The following is a 17,905-nucleotide window of genomic DNA, read 5'->3' as shown; positions in this document are numbered from 1 at the left end:
AAAAAACATATAACTGAGAGTCAGTATATTATAGACATCATAGACGAATTACAATATATAATAAACTACTTCAATGGTTTATAATCAAATACCATAAATGCCCAAGAAAATCCGTAGAGTGCGTATGATGAAACTCCTTTTGTCTCAAATGTCTTCTTCTATCTGCTGAAGTCTATCCATTTTTTTAGATAGTCTAGAGTCAAGGAAAATGACTCCTAACCCCAAGAGTATCTCTCAAAGAAGCTCAAGTTATCCACTATCTTGATTATGTCTATGTCCACGATTTTTGACAAGTCGCGTGCAAACAATATGCAGTGCACGAACCAAACCAAGCAGCATTTGAACTTGTCCTCCTTGTCCAGCCTCCCACCTTTAATAAGTTTCAACAATCTCTTCACATTTATACTCCTCTTTTTTGCAATCTTTTTGAAAAAAGCTTCACCCTCTTTCATCACTTCGACATATTTTGAATCACGGGGATAACGCCTATAGTTTAAACCCGTGATTAGCGCAAACTCTTTCAAGCCAAAACATGCAGGCCTTTCATTGATGCAGAACCATATTTCATGTAGCTTGTTGTCCTGTTCAACTCGACAAAGAAGTGTATAGTGGACAAGCTGTCCGTTGAACTTCATATGTTCTGGCAAGTCCCATAAACCACCAAAACAGGAATTCTTAAACCTAGACTTCAGACGTTGATTAACCATGACTTGTTTGAATTCATTAAACATTTTCAAATAGGACCTAACAGATATTTTAGCCGAAAATGATCCGACATCATCCAGGACTGTGGCGAGGTCGTACCTCTCAGCCGAAATAAACCTTGTACAGTGGGGCAAGATCAATGCTTCCTCGTCTATCCTAGCCTCAATTTCTATTTCCCCCAGCTCATCTCGAACCGAAGCTTCAACAGCTTCCTCGCTGTAATTTTTATTCTCCGATTCATCGACTACTCGTTTTTTTCTTTTCTTAGACCTATCAATTTCTACAGCCTTGTGTTTGTTACTTCTAGCCATTTGTTATGATCTACAGACAAAAAATAATATTTCTCAGCTATAACAACAAATAAATACCTAATCGACCTAGCAGTCTATTAACATGACAGCAGTTGCAGCACCAAAAAAAACTATTTGCAGAAGAAGTTTCTTCCAAAACAACTCCATCACCCACAAAAACATGCATCTAAATCACTATTATATTGAACAAAAATAGGAAGAAACCCAGATTTTTAGCACGCAAATAAAAAAAAATTGACAAAAAAGTCTCAATACAATTGTTGAAGAAAATTAAAATCCAATAAAAACAATGCACAATCAAACCAAATACCAACTTAAAAACACAAATTTTAAGTAAAATCAAACCCCATTTTTTCAAAAAAAAATCAATTTTTTGGGTCCAAATATCAAATACGCAGTGAAAAAATTCCCAACATGAACATGCTTATACAACACATTACATTGGAGAAAAGTTTGAACAAAAATCACATATCTTGACACATTTCGATGAAATTAGTGAAGAAATTTCAACATTCAATCGCCAAGGATAATCGATATACACCAATTATCCATCAACAATCAAGTAAATACCAACTAAAAACAACCATTTTCAGTAAAATCAAGCCCCGTCTTAAAAAAAATCAATTGTTTTAACTCCAACGAGTTCGACCGCCATAAACAATTCAAAAAAAATTAAAAAAACCCATCAATATGGAGCACAAATTAACCGAAATAAGAATATAACTTACCTGAAGTTGGAGGATCGAAGTTGGAGATGATTTACACGAGCTCGAAATTAAAAAATAATGGAAAGGGGAGATGAAGCAGGAGAGAGTAAAGAGAGAAGATGAGAGAGAATTTTTATTTTTTTTGGTATTTAATGAAAGGTTAAAAATATATTTAATAAATATATAAGGGGTTCCAAAATATTTAATAAATACATAAGGGGTGCTAAAATTTTTTTTTATTTTACACTTAAATCCATACCCCACAAAATCCTAAAAAATTAGGTCAAGGCAAAAAAAGTGTCTATTTTCTAAAATAAGTTTTCAAAGTGGACTTCTACCTAAATATTCTCGAGTGAGTTTTTCTACCGATAGACTAGTCTTTTGAGTTGGGCTCTCCCTTTTGGTCTAAAATATTGGTGTTTTCATGAAGAGCCCACGTGTTGAGCCACAACTCGGAGTGTGGCCTGTGTGCTAAGAGTGGTGGCTTGGACCCAATAGGGGTGTCAGCCGTGACCAACGAGGTAGTTGATTTCATGCATAGGGCCGTGAATCGAAATGGTGACATGTGTGTCAAGAGTGATGGCTTGGACCTAAGAGGGGTGTTAGCTGTGACAAATGAGGTAGTTGATTTCATGCGTGGAGCTGTGACTTAGAATGATGGCACGTGTGTCAGGAGTGATGGCCTAGACCTAAGAGGGGTGTTAGCCATGGCCAACAAGGTCATTGGTTTTCAAGCGGAGGCGATTGTTATGAGTCAATTGTCCCACATTGGATAAATAGAGAAATGCTAATGGGTTTATTGGCTAAGCGGGTTGTCCCATCTATTAGTTTAGTCTTTTGGGTCGGGCTCTCCTGTTTGGTTCATAACAATGAGATCAGAGCCCTCACAGTCAAGACACAACAACACAATTATCAGGGGTGTGTCTACTATTGATCTAATGGCTCGTCGTGAAAACCTCCCGTTGGGGGCCAATGGATCAAGGAAAATATTCATCTCTTTTGACATGACACGGAATTTAAGAAAATAAAGATTTTTTTAAAAATTTATGATCTTAAATTAAAGTTCTGTCAAATGTAACAAAATATCTTTAATCTTGTGGTCTTAAACATATCATATGAAAAATTGGAATTTAAGTGTTGCCAAAAACGAAAATTCATTCTTTTTATACCCTCGAACTATGATAAATGGTATGCATATAACCTTCGTTATACTTTGGGTATACATATGCCCTATTGTTAATGAAATGGCACATATATACCCCTCACATTAATGGTAGAGGGTATATGTGTACCCTAAAATATGACGGAGGGTATATACGTAACATTTATCATAATTTAAGGGTATATTAATTTCATTTTCATTTTTTTATCCCAAATAATTAACCTAAAACGACTACCCAATGCAATAAACTCATTAAACTCGATTTCAAACTAACTCACCCAATGCAATAAACTCATTAAACTCGATTTCAAACTAACTCATTCTGGCCTTTATTTTTTATTTCAAATCTAATACTCTATTTATTTTTCTCTTAAACCTGAATCCCATCAAATTGCAATGATTGATCGCTGCTACTAGTTGATGTTTATAGACTAGATAAAATGGAGATTAAGTCGGAGGTGATCGAATCTAGGGGTGCGATGATGGTTCTCTGATGGGATGTTTTTGGTTCGACGAAGACGATGGCTATATGGTGTTGACCGATGATAGGTAGTGTTTCCGCGACATGATTTTGCTAAAAGTTGAAACATGGGGGTAAGGGTGTCAAATGGGCGGGTTGGGTTGAGATTGAAGATATTAAATGGGATGAATTGGGTATCGGATTGGGTCATGACCCACCCAAATTCACTTTGGGTTAAAATGGATAAAAATCAGGTTGGGTCTTGACTCGCTTTAACTCGCTTAATCTAAAAAATATTAACATATTACTATTTACTCCTTGTAAAGAAAATAAATTTAAATGGATTTGAAAAGTTGGGTGGATGGGTAGGAAGTGTGGCAAGAATATTTTTTTAAAATTTATTTTTTTAAAATAAAAATTTATTTTTTAGGGAGGGGTGTGGGGTAAGGGGTCGGGGGTAGGAGTGGTGGTTTTTAGAATGGGGGTTGAGGTCAATTTTTTTTTAAAAAAAAGAAATTTAATTTTAAAAAAAATAATATTTTTTTCTAAAAAAAAATTGGGAGAGAGCAGGGTGTAGGGGTTTGGGTATGGGGGGTAGGGGTTAGAGAAAGGATGGGGATTGAGGTAAAAAAAATTTAAAAAATAAATAAATTTAGTTTTTTTTTTTTTTAAATATACGATTTTTTTTTTTTGGTGGGGGTAGGGGTTCGGGGTAGGTAGGGGAATGAGGATGTGGTTGGGCGGGGACAAGATAGAAAATTTATAAAGAGTTTTTCAAGAAGTAAAAATAATTTATTTAAGGGAGGCGGGGTGGGAGTGGGGTAAGTTGGCTCGGGGTAAGGTGGGGGTGAGGTGAGGTGAGTGATTTTGAGAGTGGGAGGACATATTGTCACTTTTTTCCTACTTTCATTAAGAAAATACTTTTTTCTATTAAATAGGTTGAAGTAGAGATTGATTGGGTTTATTTGAACCCAATTTGAAAATGGATTGGGACTTAACGGGTTGAGATTTACCCAATAGCAAATTATCTTGAACCCAACCCATTAAGTTTTGGACGGGTCAACTCAATTTAGGTTCATTTTGACACCTCTATATGGGGGATTCAATTTATTTGATGTTTTTTTGGGTGTTATGGATTAATGATTCTTTTAAACAAAATTGATAGTAGTAAGTGTTACTGTATCGTGTGTATATCGTTACAGGGATGAGAAAAACGTGTCTGTTAGATAGGCGTCTCTTAGACTTTAATTGAGACAGAGTTGAGTAGTGGGTTTATTGCGTGTGGTAGAGAGTTTGGATTAATTGTTTGGGATAAAAAAATTAAAATGAAAAAGGGACAAATATATCTCCTAACGATGATGAATGATACGTATCTATCCTCCATCATATTTTCGGTACACATATGCCCCTACCGTTAGTGTGAGATATATATATATATATATATATATATATATATATCATTTCATTAATGTAGGGACATATGTGTGCCCAAAGTATGACGGAGAGTATATATTTATCATTTATCATAATTTGAAGGTATATTTGTTCCTTTTATGTTCTTTTTAAAACGAGCTAAAAAGAAAAGTAAGTCATTCTATTTAAAACTAAAGGAGAATTTTTTTTTTTCGTAAATAAGTAATACCCATTTATTAATAACAAGTAATATTTTAGAATATAAAAGCATTATGTACTTTTCATATTTTGAGAATGGCCGTATTTGCTCATGCATTCTCTCAACTTTTAGTTAAATTTTTGTTGTCATTTTGGTCCGTAAACCTCCATAATCAATACTACAATGAAAATATGGTTGGTAAAATTTTTAAATTAATTTATTTTAATAAATGTTTATTTTTTAAAAAAATATTAATTACTTTTGGTAAGAAGCAGTTTGTGTTTGATCAATATATCTAAAAATAAATATTTTTGAATAACATTTAGTGTTTGACCAAACTTTTAAAAGTACTTTTAAAATATTTTTTTTCTTTTCAGAAGTGTTTTTTTAAAAAGTGCTTCTGGGGAGAAACTATTTTTTAAAATTTTTGAAAAATTATTTTTGCTAATCCACAAAATACTTATTTTCTCCCAAAAGTTTGATCAAAAATCTTAATTTAAAAAAAAAATACTTTTTTTAAAAAATAAACTTGGTTTAGCAGGCTAGAAGTTTAATGGTAAAAGTTTAACAATAGACAATACTAGAAAGTTTAATTAATTAGACTACATTTTTCTGGAAGTATTTGAATTTTCGACACATGGTGTCCATTCTATTTTATGCTTGAATTTTATTTATTGCAGGATCAAATATAGAGTCCGTTTGGATAGGTTGAAAAAAAGTGATTTTTAATTTTTTTTTTAAAAGTGCTGAGATTTATTTTTAAAATAAACAGTTACGTATTTGGATAAAAGTGCTGAAATTAAAAAAAATTATTGATATATTTGGTAAACAATTGTTGTTAAACACTTTTTTTTTGTCAAAATATTTGAAATACCCTTAAAGCTGTTAACAATATGTAGAGTTAATTATTATTAATTTTTATTTCTAAAATGATTCAAATTAAAATTAATATAGATTTTTAATTTAGTTTCAATATATATATATATATATTTATGAATGACTATTAAATTTATGCGTTAAATTTTTTTTTTCTTGGTTAAAAAAGTTTAAATGATCAAGCAAAATATATATATTACTTATAATTATAATTATAATTATATTAATAAATAAATATTTGATCACAAATGATACTATTTGTTTGATACAAATCAAGCCAAGGATACACTTGAGAATTTCAATACAGTTGTAAAACCTGCAGTTTATCTATCAATGTTCTATTTCATTGGAAGTGGGCTTTGGAAGCATTTTTGCTTGCAACAACTAAAGGGTTTGCTACATCTTTTTTCTCTTTGTATCTAATATGTTAGAATGGAAAATTGAAAAAAATATGCAGTGTAGTAAAAGAAAATTAGGGCTACGAGGATAAATTTGGAATAATGAATAATTATAAGGGAAGGAATTGCATTGATCAACTATAATGAAAATTTTTATAATGGTTGGGACACAACTAACAATAGTTGCAGGAGGGCACCATATATTTGTAACAAGTGTCTCTGTGGGGCCCCTTTATCTCTGTGGGGCCCTTTTGTCGGTACTCTTTTTCACTTTATTTTCCTCCATTAGCTCCTCTCCTTTGTTTCATTATTTTCCTCCATTAGCTCTTCTTCTCCGTTTCATTTTTTTCGTGTCTCCAAACTCTTCCTCTTTTTTATTTTAATTCTTTTTTTTTTTATTTCACTACTTTTCACAAATATTAAATAGGTAAATGGATGGCTAAGTTAAATTTTATCAAAATGAATTAACGCTAATCTGGATTACACCTATTTTTTTAAAGTATTTTCTGATATATTTAAAAGATGTGACTTTTTTCTCAATTTTTTTGAATTAATTTTTAGACTTTATAACTTAAAATTTTTATACATTGAGTTAATTTCTTTATGAATTTTTGCACCTTAAAATCTTCTTAAGTCCTTACAAAAACATAATCAATTTTATTTTTTATCATTACAAGGATAAAATATAAAATAGAATTAATAAAAAAAATAATTGAACAACTTTTAATATTTTTGTTCTATCAAGCCACTTTTATTTCATAATCCCTCTCTCTTTTAAGAAATACAATTTAGCTTTTTTACCCTTAATAATATATTCATTATATTACATCAATACCTTTTAAAAAAATAATTTTTATGTGTTAATTTAGAATTGGATGACTTCTTATGTGATAAATAAATAAAAGAGTGATTTATGCGTGATAAATTTAAAAGTTAAATAAATTTTATATATATATATATATAAAAAAAAAATTGTATGATAAACTCAATGTTGAATAACCACATGTAAAATTATTTAGAAAATTTTCAATTTAAATATCTAATTTTTCAATCATTCAAATCTTAATATTCACCTACAACTGTCAGAAAATTCAACCACCCAATGGGTGATAAGTTTTTACTCTATATTTTTATTTCTTATTTATTTTTCATCTAATAACTACAAATAATTAAAAAATGATCAAGGTCGACATTACTAATTTTTCACCCTGATTTATCCGCATTATTTGATTTTGTGAAATCAAATAACAAGTATAAACAAATTTGAAATAAAAAGTAAGACATGTCTATTAAAAAAAAGGTGTAGTGAGAAGGATAATAATAACATGCATGACCCATAATGTGCATTTATCAATTAATAAGAGCCTCACACAAATATGACATGGCGCACCTTATCCACCTTAAAAAAATTTACCTCCAGCGTATCTTCTTCTACTTTAAATTCTATTGCTATAATCTATATTGATTGAATTTGGTCCAATAATTCTAGTTTTTTAGTTGTTCCTGTCATTAAAGCTCACCTTCACTCCTCAATTTTTCATCAAAATAACACCCAACAACCATTAGAGGAAGAAAAAGATCCCTTGATTTTGAGGAATTAAGCTTTATGATGGCATATAAAATTGAAGTGTTGGTGTCTAAATTGCATCAAGTAATTGCAGTGTTGGTGTTTGATTTTTCCGGCAAAAATTTCACCGGAAAATCCATCCCAACACAATCAGTCACTCTCTAACATCACTATCAAAACACCCGCAATGGCCTCCGCCTTATTTTTCGACGAGCTGTCGACGGAATCAACTTCAAATTATCATCCACTTCACCAAAAAATAATTATATTTTTTTATTTTTACACACTCCGTCATCAACTTTCACTGAACAACATCAATTTTTTATGTTGAATTTTTTTACAAAAAATATAATTTTAATGTTGAAAATTTTACCTTCAACTGATGAGGAAAAAAATTACATTAAATTATGGTTGTATTACGCATGTCATGTCATATCAATAATGTGCTTAATTTACATAGATTGTGAATGATAAAAGGATTCAATAGCTACATAACCTAATCGAAATATCAATAAAAAAATCAAAAAATTCAAAAAAAAAAAAGAAAAAAGAAAGTTCAAAATCTTGTCTATGCAATTTGCCAATACAATTTCTTTTACTATCCACTCACTTATTTTTGGTATAGACATGCATAGACTATTGTTGTTGCACCAGACGATGTTGTTGGAGAGTGTCAAATTGTTTATTTTTCTTAACTGCAACCTGCAACTTTACCAATTCTATATTAGTATATACATGTTTATTTGTGGTCGACACAATATTCTTTTTCACTTTATCATGTAGTTAATTTAGGGTAAAAGTTTGACTTATAATTTCTTAATATTCTTATTTCAGGCTGCTTCCTTACCTAAAAATGAACTTTTGAAATGTTCACGCATATTGTCCATTTTGATTTTTTTTTTTTTTGTTTAAAGTTGCATTTTCATTGATAATCAAAAGTATTTACAATTGTATCAAAACAGTCGTGGACTAACTGTTATCTCTATCTCAATCGCTATTGCTATCTATAAAGATAATCAATACAATTTAAGTTTGTTCCTTACTACATCAAACTCCTAGTCTAGGGGTATGGATTGAGTTTTTGGAGTGTCTTGTGTCATTTGATGTTATTCCTTCCTCTGATATGTATGTGTTGGTCGACCTCTTTCAACAATCCGTCATCATTCATTTGAGTTTGCTGGAATCTGCCTTTATTTCTCTCCCTCCATATCAATGTAACTATCATTGCAAATTCCACTGTTGAAATTTTTGTTATTCTAGTCTTACTGCTTGCCATTGTGTTTACCCATTGGATCTCTTCTTCTCAGTCTTGTATTACTCTTCTGAATCCCATCCAGTTACACAATCTTTGCCATAGATTATTAGTTTTAACACAGACAAATAACAAGTGTTCGAGTGTTTCTAGTTCCTGGTCACTAAATGTGCAATCTGTTGGAACCCGTATACCAAACTTTATCAATCGAGGCACAGTTGCTAGTCTGTGTTGCATAGCTAGCCAAAGTATAAACTTGAATCAAGGGTGGATCTTTTTGTGTAGAGCAAGGTTCTTCCAAGAAACCCTTGGATACGGAGGCATCAACAATTTATACATTTTGTGTATGGAAAAGGAGTTGCCCTGCATTACACTTGCAAAACAATATGTAGTCTACCGGCCATCATGGGATTCTACATGATCCAGCTTCCGGCTTTCAATATCTTCCTTATCACCCAAAAATCATTCTTAGGTATTAGGACATTCTCTAAGCTTTTGTTTTTTTTTATATAGTATTCATGTATACATTTACTTCTTCGGAGGTAGCGGTATGGACTGCGTACATTTTACCCTCCCCAGACCTCACTTTGTGAGAATACACTGGGTTTGTTGTTGTTGTTGTATCCATGTATCCATTTGATCCACATGCATTCTTTATTTCTGAATATATTCCACAGTTGCTTCAGGATTGCTGCTCTATTTCATAAGCATAAATTAGCAATGTTCAGTCCCCCAGCAGCTAGTGGCTTACAGATTGAATTCCATGAAAATAGTGTTTTTTTGGATACTGTTACATTGAGTCCACAAAAAGTCATGCATATCTTCTCTATGGATTTGATGACTCTTTTTGGCATAAAAAAGATCTGATCCCAGTATGCTTGCACCCCGAAGATAACAAATTTGATGAGCTGAACCCTTCCTGCATATGATAACATTTTTGCAGACCAACAAGTAATCTTTGCTGTGATTTTCTCTATTAGAGGTCTGTACTGGTTGATGTGAGTTTTCTGGATGCTAATGCTACTCCTGTGATTTTCTCTATCAGAGGTTTGTACTGGTTGATGTGCAGTTTTCTGGATGCTAATGGTACTCCCAGGTATCTGAAGGGAAGAGACCCCTCTATGAACCCCAACTCTTCCAAAATTTCCCTTTTTGTGTTCTCTGCAACCCCAGCAATATAGAGAGAGAACATTTGTCTAAGTTGACTTGGAATCCTGAGGCACCTGAGAATCTTAAGAATGCAATAGTCATCATCTGTACTGATAGAAGGTCTGCTCTACAGTACATTAGAAGATCATCTGCAAAGTAGATGTATGTGCTCCCCAACTTCCAGCACTTTGGGTGGTAATTAAAGTCACTATTTTCAGCCATTGCTTTCATTTCTCGCCCCACGTACTCCATGGCAAGGACAAAAAGGTAGGGAGACATAGGATCTCCATGTTTATACCTCTTTTGGCTTCAAAAGGTTTTATGAGTCCTCCATTGATCAATAGGGAGTATGACACAGTGGATATGCATTCAATAATCCATTTTGGTTACTCCCTTTATTTCATAATAAATGAATTGTTGAATTTTGATACACAAATTAAGAAAAAAACATTAAACACATAAATTTAATATAACTTTTCATTTTTACACAAAAAAAAAAAAGAAAAAACTGACCTTATAATATCTTCTCAAAAATTAATTGATTGTTAAATCATAAGGATAAATTTGAAAAAAAATTCAATGATTCACTTATTTTAAAACACCAATAAATACCCCAATAATTCACTTATTTCGAACCGAAGGGAGTATTAAAAAGCTCGTGGTGGTTTCTAGAACAAACATATCTTACTACCCAAGTATCCTATTATTTGATCAACCAACTAAATAAAATATTTAAATGTATTTTTTCAATTTATAAAATTTTAAAAATTATATTTATCATTTTTTTAATATGATATAATTTTTTTAATACAATCTCTATCATCAATACACAAAATATCAATTTTAAAATTTTAAAATATCATTAATGAAATTATTCTAGCAAAATAAATTTTTAATAAATATATATTTTTTAAAAGATGTCTGCGAAGTCAATTTTTTGAAATATAATTTCAGAGGCCCCATGGAAATCAAAACAAGCCAAACAGTGTGATATAAGTTTTATCTAGTAGCATCACCCCTTATCTCACCAGCATTAATTCCTAACCAAAAGATGTCAATTCATGAGTAAAAATAACGGCTGAGATTGTGCGTGCGTACAATTTCCATATTCTTTCACCAACCGAAACGATAACGCTAACCAAAAAATTGATACATTTTTTTCAGTTTACTCCAGCTGAAACGGAACCGCGGTATACGGTCATGACAACAACTCCCGTCGCCAATCATCCCAACATTTTCACTCACCGGTCGCCGCCCTCCACCTCCTCATCGCCGGCATTGTTATTCTTAAACCGTACGAATTTCATCCCTTACTTCTCCACCTCCAAGCGCAATAGTGTCAATTGCAATGGCTGGAGAACACGATGCTCCGTTGCTAAGGATTATACAGCTCCACCCTCGGAAGTCGACGGCGGTGGTTCCGGTAATCATTTCTCGGAGCTAGATTGTGTTGTAGTCGGAGGAGGAATTAGTGGTCTCTGTATTGCCAAGGTGATTTCGGCGAATTACCCTAATTTGATGGTGACGGAAGCGAGGGATCGTGCTGGTGGGAATATAACGACCGTGGAAAGAGATGGATATTTATGGGAAGAAGGTCCGAATAGTTTTCAGCCGTCGGATCCTATGTTGACTATGGCTGTTGATTGTGGATTGAAGGATGATTTGGTGTTGGGAGATCCTGATGCACCTCGTTTTGTATTGTGGGAGGGGAAATTAAGGCCTGTTCCTGCTAAGCCTACTGATCTTCCCTTCTTTGATTTGATGAGTATTCCTGGCAAACTGAGAGCTGGTTTTGGTGCCATTGGCCTTCGTCCTTCTCCTCCAGTTTGTACTCTTCCGCATTTCTTTGTTTCTCTTAATTCAACATTGATGCATTCATTTCTTCTAATTGAGAGATTGTACGTATGTTCAGGGTTCGTTTGGTACACGGGATGGGATAAGCATGGATATCTCTCATGAGACTATTGTATCCCACCCTACGTATGAGATAGTAGTACTGCCAGTTTAGTGCTAATGGTGGGATAAAATAGTAGCGGGATTATCTTTTTTTTTTCAACAGTGGGATTATCTAATACCTCACACTAAACATGAATAAAGTTAATTTTAAATTTTATCCTGGATACTTACCCCGTGTACCAAATGCCCCCTCAATATGTGCCTTTCCCTCACTCTGCATGGTTTGGCAAAAGTGACAGGGTTATGAGGAATCAGTTGAGCAGTTCGTGCGTCGTAATCTTGGTGATGAAGTCTTTGAACGCTTGATTGAACCATTTTGTTCTGGTATGTTTTGATTCTCACCTATCTACAGGAATTACTGCCTTTATGCATCTGTTCAAGTTGTTAAATACTGTTCTCTGTAGACATTCATATAGTGCCAAAGAACTGTCTTTATGAATTTTCAAGGGATTTTAATTGATACTCCTCGTTTTTTTCTGTAGGTGTTTATGCAGGTGACCCCTCAAAACTGAGTATGAAAGCAGCATTTGGGAAAGTGTGGAAGCTGGAACAAACTGGTGGTAGCATTATTGGAGGAACCTTTAAGGCAATAAAGGAGAGATCCAGTACACCTAAACCGCCTCGTGATCCGTAATAGTGGACTTGATTCGAAGTCTTTGTGCTTTATCTTTCCAGGCCTTGTGTTTCTTTCTCTTAAGAATCTCTGTATCCAGAGGATATGGAGAAAAGTGCTGACTTGAGTAATCATTCTACAGGCGCTTACCAACACCCAAAGGACAAACAGTTGGATCATTTAGGAAGGGTCTGAGAATGCTGCCTGATGCAATCTGTGCTAGGTGCTCTTCTGCTCTCATAGTACAATATACTTTTGAAAATAGAAAAGGAAGGAGAAAAGAAGAATATCAAAAGTTGACTGGTTAAAGCTCAGTTTGGTGTCTTTGCTGCCTTAAGTGTGTTCTTTGGTGCTTTTCTAGTATTTTTAACTTGGAAATGCTTATAAGTTGTCTCAATGTTTCCTTAGACTAGGAAGCAAAGTAAAACTATCATGGAAGCTTTCTAGCATTACAAAGTCAGAAAAAGGAGGATATCGCCTGACATACGAGACACCAGAAGGAGTAGTTTCTCTGCAAAGTCGAAGCATTGTCATGACTATCCCATCCTATGTAGCAAGCAACATATTACGTCCTCTTTCGGTGTGTTCCCATTACTGTTTGCTCCAAAGTCATTGTTGTTATTGTTCATTTGGCACTCTAATGCAGAAGCTTGTCTAGAAAAGGTGGGAATGTTTGAGCAAAGTTAGTCTCTTTTCTTTTTTTTTTTGGGTTGGGGGGTGGGGGGGGGGGGGGACTAGGGAAAGGGGCTCAAACACATCCGTATGATACCCATATACTATGTATGTCTGTATGCGGTATAATGTGCGAAAAAGACGATCATCGAGACGAGATTTTCTTTTTTTTAAAAAAAACATATGTCTCATGCCGAGAATTAACATTTACTTGCTTAATGAGGTCAAGAATGCAACCGTACCCCATACCCTCATCAATGATGGAACCTGTGTCTTCCTAATCCTCATGTTATTTGATTTTTTAATATAAAATTTAATGAGCAATTTTCTTTAAATGCTTTGACCTTGAAGTTTCCAAAGGTTACTACTTCTGATAATTGTTTTGCAAGAAATGTGGCTTAATAAACTGAGAAGCGCTTATCTGTAGGTTGTGGTTGAGCTTCTTCTGTTTCTTTCTGAAGCAAAATGTCTCCTAATCTTATGTCACCTTGTTTTTTTTTTTTTAAAAAAAACAGGTCGGCGCGGCAGATGCCCTTTCAAGTTTCTACTATCCCCCAGTTGCAGCAGTGACACTTTCATATCCTCAAGAGGCTATTCGTGATGACCGTGTGGTTGATGGTGAACTAAAGGGATTTGGGCAGTTGCATCCACGTTCACAGGGAGTGGAAACACTAGGTAGCTTTCTGTTTAAGAGATTCACTCTTTTTTTGGACGTCAAATAATCCATATCGAAGATGGATGACTTTTATTATGATATTTGCAAGATGCTGCTCACTGGACACCTTCATTATCTTGGAACTTTGGCATTAACCAAGCAAATCAAGGATGAAAGATTGATAATAATTACAAGATCTAATTCATCTCAAGTATTATAATTGTGTCTCATCTGCAGGAACAATATATAGTTCATCACTCTTCCCTAACCGTGCCCCAAATGGTCGGGTGCTACTCTTGAACTACATTGGAGGAGCAACAAATACTGAAATTTTGTCTAAGGTAAGGCACTTAAATTGAATACAACTTCCTTCTCAAAAAAATAAACTGAATACAAACTTCAAGTGCCGGCAGCATTGATTTATCATAATGAATATTCATGGCCTGGCCAGTTGAGGCATCATCTGAAGGTCATATGATAACAAACATAAAACTCAGTTTGACTGTATCCCTAGACGATTTTTGGTTGTTTGTTGTTCTTTTGGATTTAAATGCACTAAAATTTCTCGCAGCGAAGAGGAGAAAGTTCTCGCTACTCTCTTTTGATTAATAACCAAATTGATGGATTACTAAACTGTTTCTGCTTATTTAACTAAGTGAGAGAAGTTGATTTACGCTAATTATAAATTTTATTGAAGTAGTAGTTTGCTTTAACTGTAAAATTAGATCTTTCTAGAATAGCCAACATTAATAGTATTTAACTACGCTGATTTAATCGGAAAATGAATTAAATCATGTAAAATTATTCCAAATCAAACAAGCTCTAATTAGGAGAACTTGGCTCTAATTGCACTTAAATCTGCAGTCACGACTTTGTCATGATATATGCTACTATTCTGGGCGAGCCAGTGAGGAATCCTGCTTCAGTTTAGCCAGGGATTTTGGTTACGATTATTTACCGAAAGAAAGAAACTTTCAGATGCTCTATGTGTTTTAAAGATTTAAAGCATAATAGGATCACTGTGTTTTTTCTTCTCTTTTTTTTTTGTTTTAATTTTGAGAAGTACATTTTGTTGACATTCCTTAAACAACCTTGCATGTTTGCCCTATTATGCTCTTTGTTGAAGGATTTCCTATCAACTTGAGTGAGTGAGTGAGCTCCTTGACATATTTGAATAATTGCACATTAAATGCTGGAAATGTGGGATAGCACGAAGACATACCTTCCCCTCCTTATAGCCTCAGAACTGTTGTATGCCAGTGGATTTTGAAAAATTTCTGTGCTGGTATTCCAAGATATCCTCCACATGATATTGCTGTCGAAACTCTCTTACTGCTGTTATACTACTTTAATAGTAAACTTCAAGTCTGCAACTTTTCTTTATTTTCTTGATAAGGTTAAAGTACAACCTTCAGTAAGTAAGTAAGATGGAGGTAATACGAATGTACGAAAGTCACTGGACTTAGCTCCTTTTTGCACTTATCTATAAGGTCCAGATATTGTTTGTATCATTTACAATATTAATTATACACAAGAGTGTAATTGAAGGCATCTAACCTCATATAATCTGTGTTCAGTTTTTCTGTCAAACTTCTATATGCCCAAACTGTCTGCACATACATAATAGTATTGTTCTCCATATTTTCTTTGCCCCTTTAGTTCCTGTCTTTGCCTGACATCAGCTGTTGAAGCCTTGTACACCATACATATAAACATGCAACACCTTGTACCCCATACATGTTCAGAATGATGTGTCAGAACTATGATACATGTCTGCGGTGTAAAAGGATGTGCTTTACTGGTTCAGTAGAGCCATCTAATAAGCATCACATGCGTCCTATCTTTTGTAAAATATAGTGGTAAGCATTTCTCATGTTATCCATTGTCTTGAGTCAAGATTCAAATATGTGCTAGTTACTAACTAGTGTTTCATAGAAAATTTAAGAGAAAAAATAGAATATCAAAGTGAGGTGCCATTGATATAACAAACTGCAAGTAAAGGATAAGATCTATGTGAAGTTGGTCACCGGGTTCACGTGAACCCATTCTCCCCTCCCTAGATCATATATAGTAGAGTTATATTTTTTGAAAAATATTTAAATATAGATGTGTGAACCCATGCTCGAAGTATTTTCATATGTGCACCCATCCTCTCAAAATTCTGGATACCCCTCTGAATTGCTTGGGAAAAAACATTCCAACTGTCGCAATAATTATTGAGAAATTGCAACCAGATATTGTCCTCTTGTTAACATCTTTCACTTATTTGCATGTCTCCAGAAAAAAATGTCTGTTCATTTAGTCCTCCACTTACCAATTTGCTTCTTGAAAGTTGTTTTAGACATCCTTTCATTTTTTTTTAATTTTTTTTTTTAAAAAAACTGATGAGATGCATAGCATCCACGAGTTGATGATTTATGGCGACTACTGGTTGAACCACATTCCTGCATCTCTGTGTTTCATTCAGTTGACTGATTCTTTAGATGATCTTCTTAGCTCTTTATATCATGTCTTGCTTTTTGGATGAACACTTTATTTAGATGAATGCTGCGTTTTGTGATTTTTCCATAGTTATTCTTTAAGCCTCAGGGCCTTGAATTAATTGTTTCCAGCTCTGATACCTCATTCCTCTTGCAGACGGAGAGCCAACTTGTGGAAGCAGTTGACCGTGACCTCAGAAAGATGCTTATAAAACCCAAAGCACAGGATCCCCTTGTTACAGGTGTGCGAGTATGGCCACAAGCTATCCCACAGTTTTTGGTTGGTCATCTGGATACCCTAGGTACTGCAAAAGCTGCTCTAAGTAATAATGGGCTTGACGGGCTGTTCCTAGGGGGTAATTATGTGTCTGGTGTAGCATTAGGTAGGTGCGTTGAAGGTGCTTATGAAATTGCATCTGAGGTAACAGGCTTTCTGTCTCAGTATGCATACAAATGAAACCTTCTCTAGAGGGTACTGCTAGGTCCAAACATTGTTAGTAATATCATTATGCCTTTTGGGAATATTGGCAGCTGCCTAGAAGTTTTGCTCATTAGAGTTATTTTAGCTTTGGTAAATAAATGATTTGTTTTTATCTTGGTTCTTATGTCTTTGAGATTAAAGTTCTCGTAGGAAATAAAATTTTAAAGATCGAGTATCTTCTGTTTGGAAAAAAATATAGTTAGTGTGGAATGAGAATTCTCCAACATATTGGGCATGATTAGCAAGCTGTTTTCCCAATGGATATATCGTAATGGCTTGGTTAGCTCCCTGCACGGTGAGAGATGGCGAATGCATTTTGTCTGGAGAAGTCAAATGAGCGGGTTGGGTTGAATTTGGGAGGGTAAAAAGGGTGATATGATTCGGTTAATTATTGGCACTTTTCAAAACGCCATGCAAGTGTAACAAGTAGAAGGTATAACACAATATCTCATGCATATTTCCGTACTAATAAAAGAAATGTGTATAAGAATAATGCAAAATATGATGTATTAGTAATGCTTATATTAGTAATGCCTGTGGTAGTTATACTTGTATTAGTTATGCTTGTATTTCTCTTATACAGTGTTTGGTTCGATGTATCAAAAAAACATGAATACATAATTTTTTGAAAAAAATATTATTTTTTTTTACATAATACCCTCAATATATATGTTGAAAAGGATGCAGAAATTTTTTTGAGGGGTAATAGGGTTTTTAAGCATGTTAATGCATGCATTAGATTCATTGCATTACTAATGTCATGGATTTTGAGGTATTAGTAATACACACCTTAATATACAATAGAGTGTATAACTAATGTTTGCATTAGTTTTACATAGGGTACTACTA

General features: G+C 33.7%; 1 protein-coding gene across 1 annotated transcript; it reads left to right on the top strand.

Moving 5' to 3' along the window:
• Positions 1–11,212: 11,212 nt before the first annotated feature.
• LOC107840071 (protoporphyrinogen oxidase, chloroplastic) lies at positions 11,213–17,168 on the top strand. The gene is made up of 8 exons (XM_016683798.2): positions 11,213–12,023; positions 12,395–12,479; positions 12,638–12,785; positions 12,911–12,991; positions 13,177–13,348; positions 13,956–14,115; positions 14,333–14,436; positions 16,733–17,168. Exons 1-8 carry the CDS (start codon positions 11,400–11,402, stop codon positions 17,030–17,032), a joined length of 1,674 nt encoding a protein of 557 aa, XP_016539284.1. The 5' UTR covers positions 11,213–11,399; the 3' UTR covers positions 17,033–17,168.
• Positions 17,169–17,905: the final 737 nt, after the last annotated feature.

Source organism: Capsicum annuum, chromosome 1 (assembly GCF_002878395.1).
Source record: "Capsicum annuum cultivar UCD-10X-F1 chromosome 1, UCD10Xv1.1, whole genome shotgun sequence".
NCBI classification, from domain to species: Eukaryota; Viridiplantae; Streptophyta; class Magnoliopsida; order Solanales; family Solanaceae; genus Capsicum; species Capsicum annuum.
The sequence above is the reverse complement of the archived record's forward strand: the minus strand, read 5'-3'. Positions and strand labels throughout refer to the sequence as shown.

Excerpts from the sequence above, each read along its gene's own strand:
- LOC107840071 (XM_016683798.2), top strand. The coding sequence starts at position 11,400 with ATGACAACAACTCCCGTCGCCAATCATCCCAACATTTTCACTCACCGG. Across the intron at positions 13,349-13,955 it reads ACATATTACGTCCTCTTTCG|GTCGGCGCGGCAGATGCCCT; the intron begins GTGTGTTCCCAT and ends TAAAAAAAACAG. Across the intron at positions 14,437-16,732 it reads ATACTGAAATTTTGTCTAAG|ACGGAGAGCCAACTTGTGGA; the intron begins GTAAGGCACTTA and ends TTCCTCTTGCAG.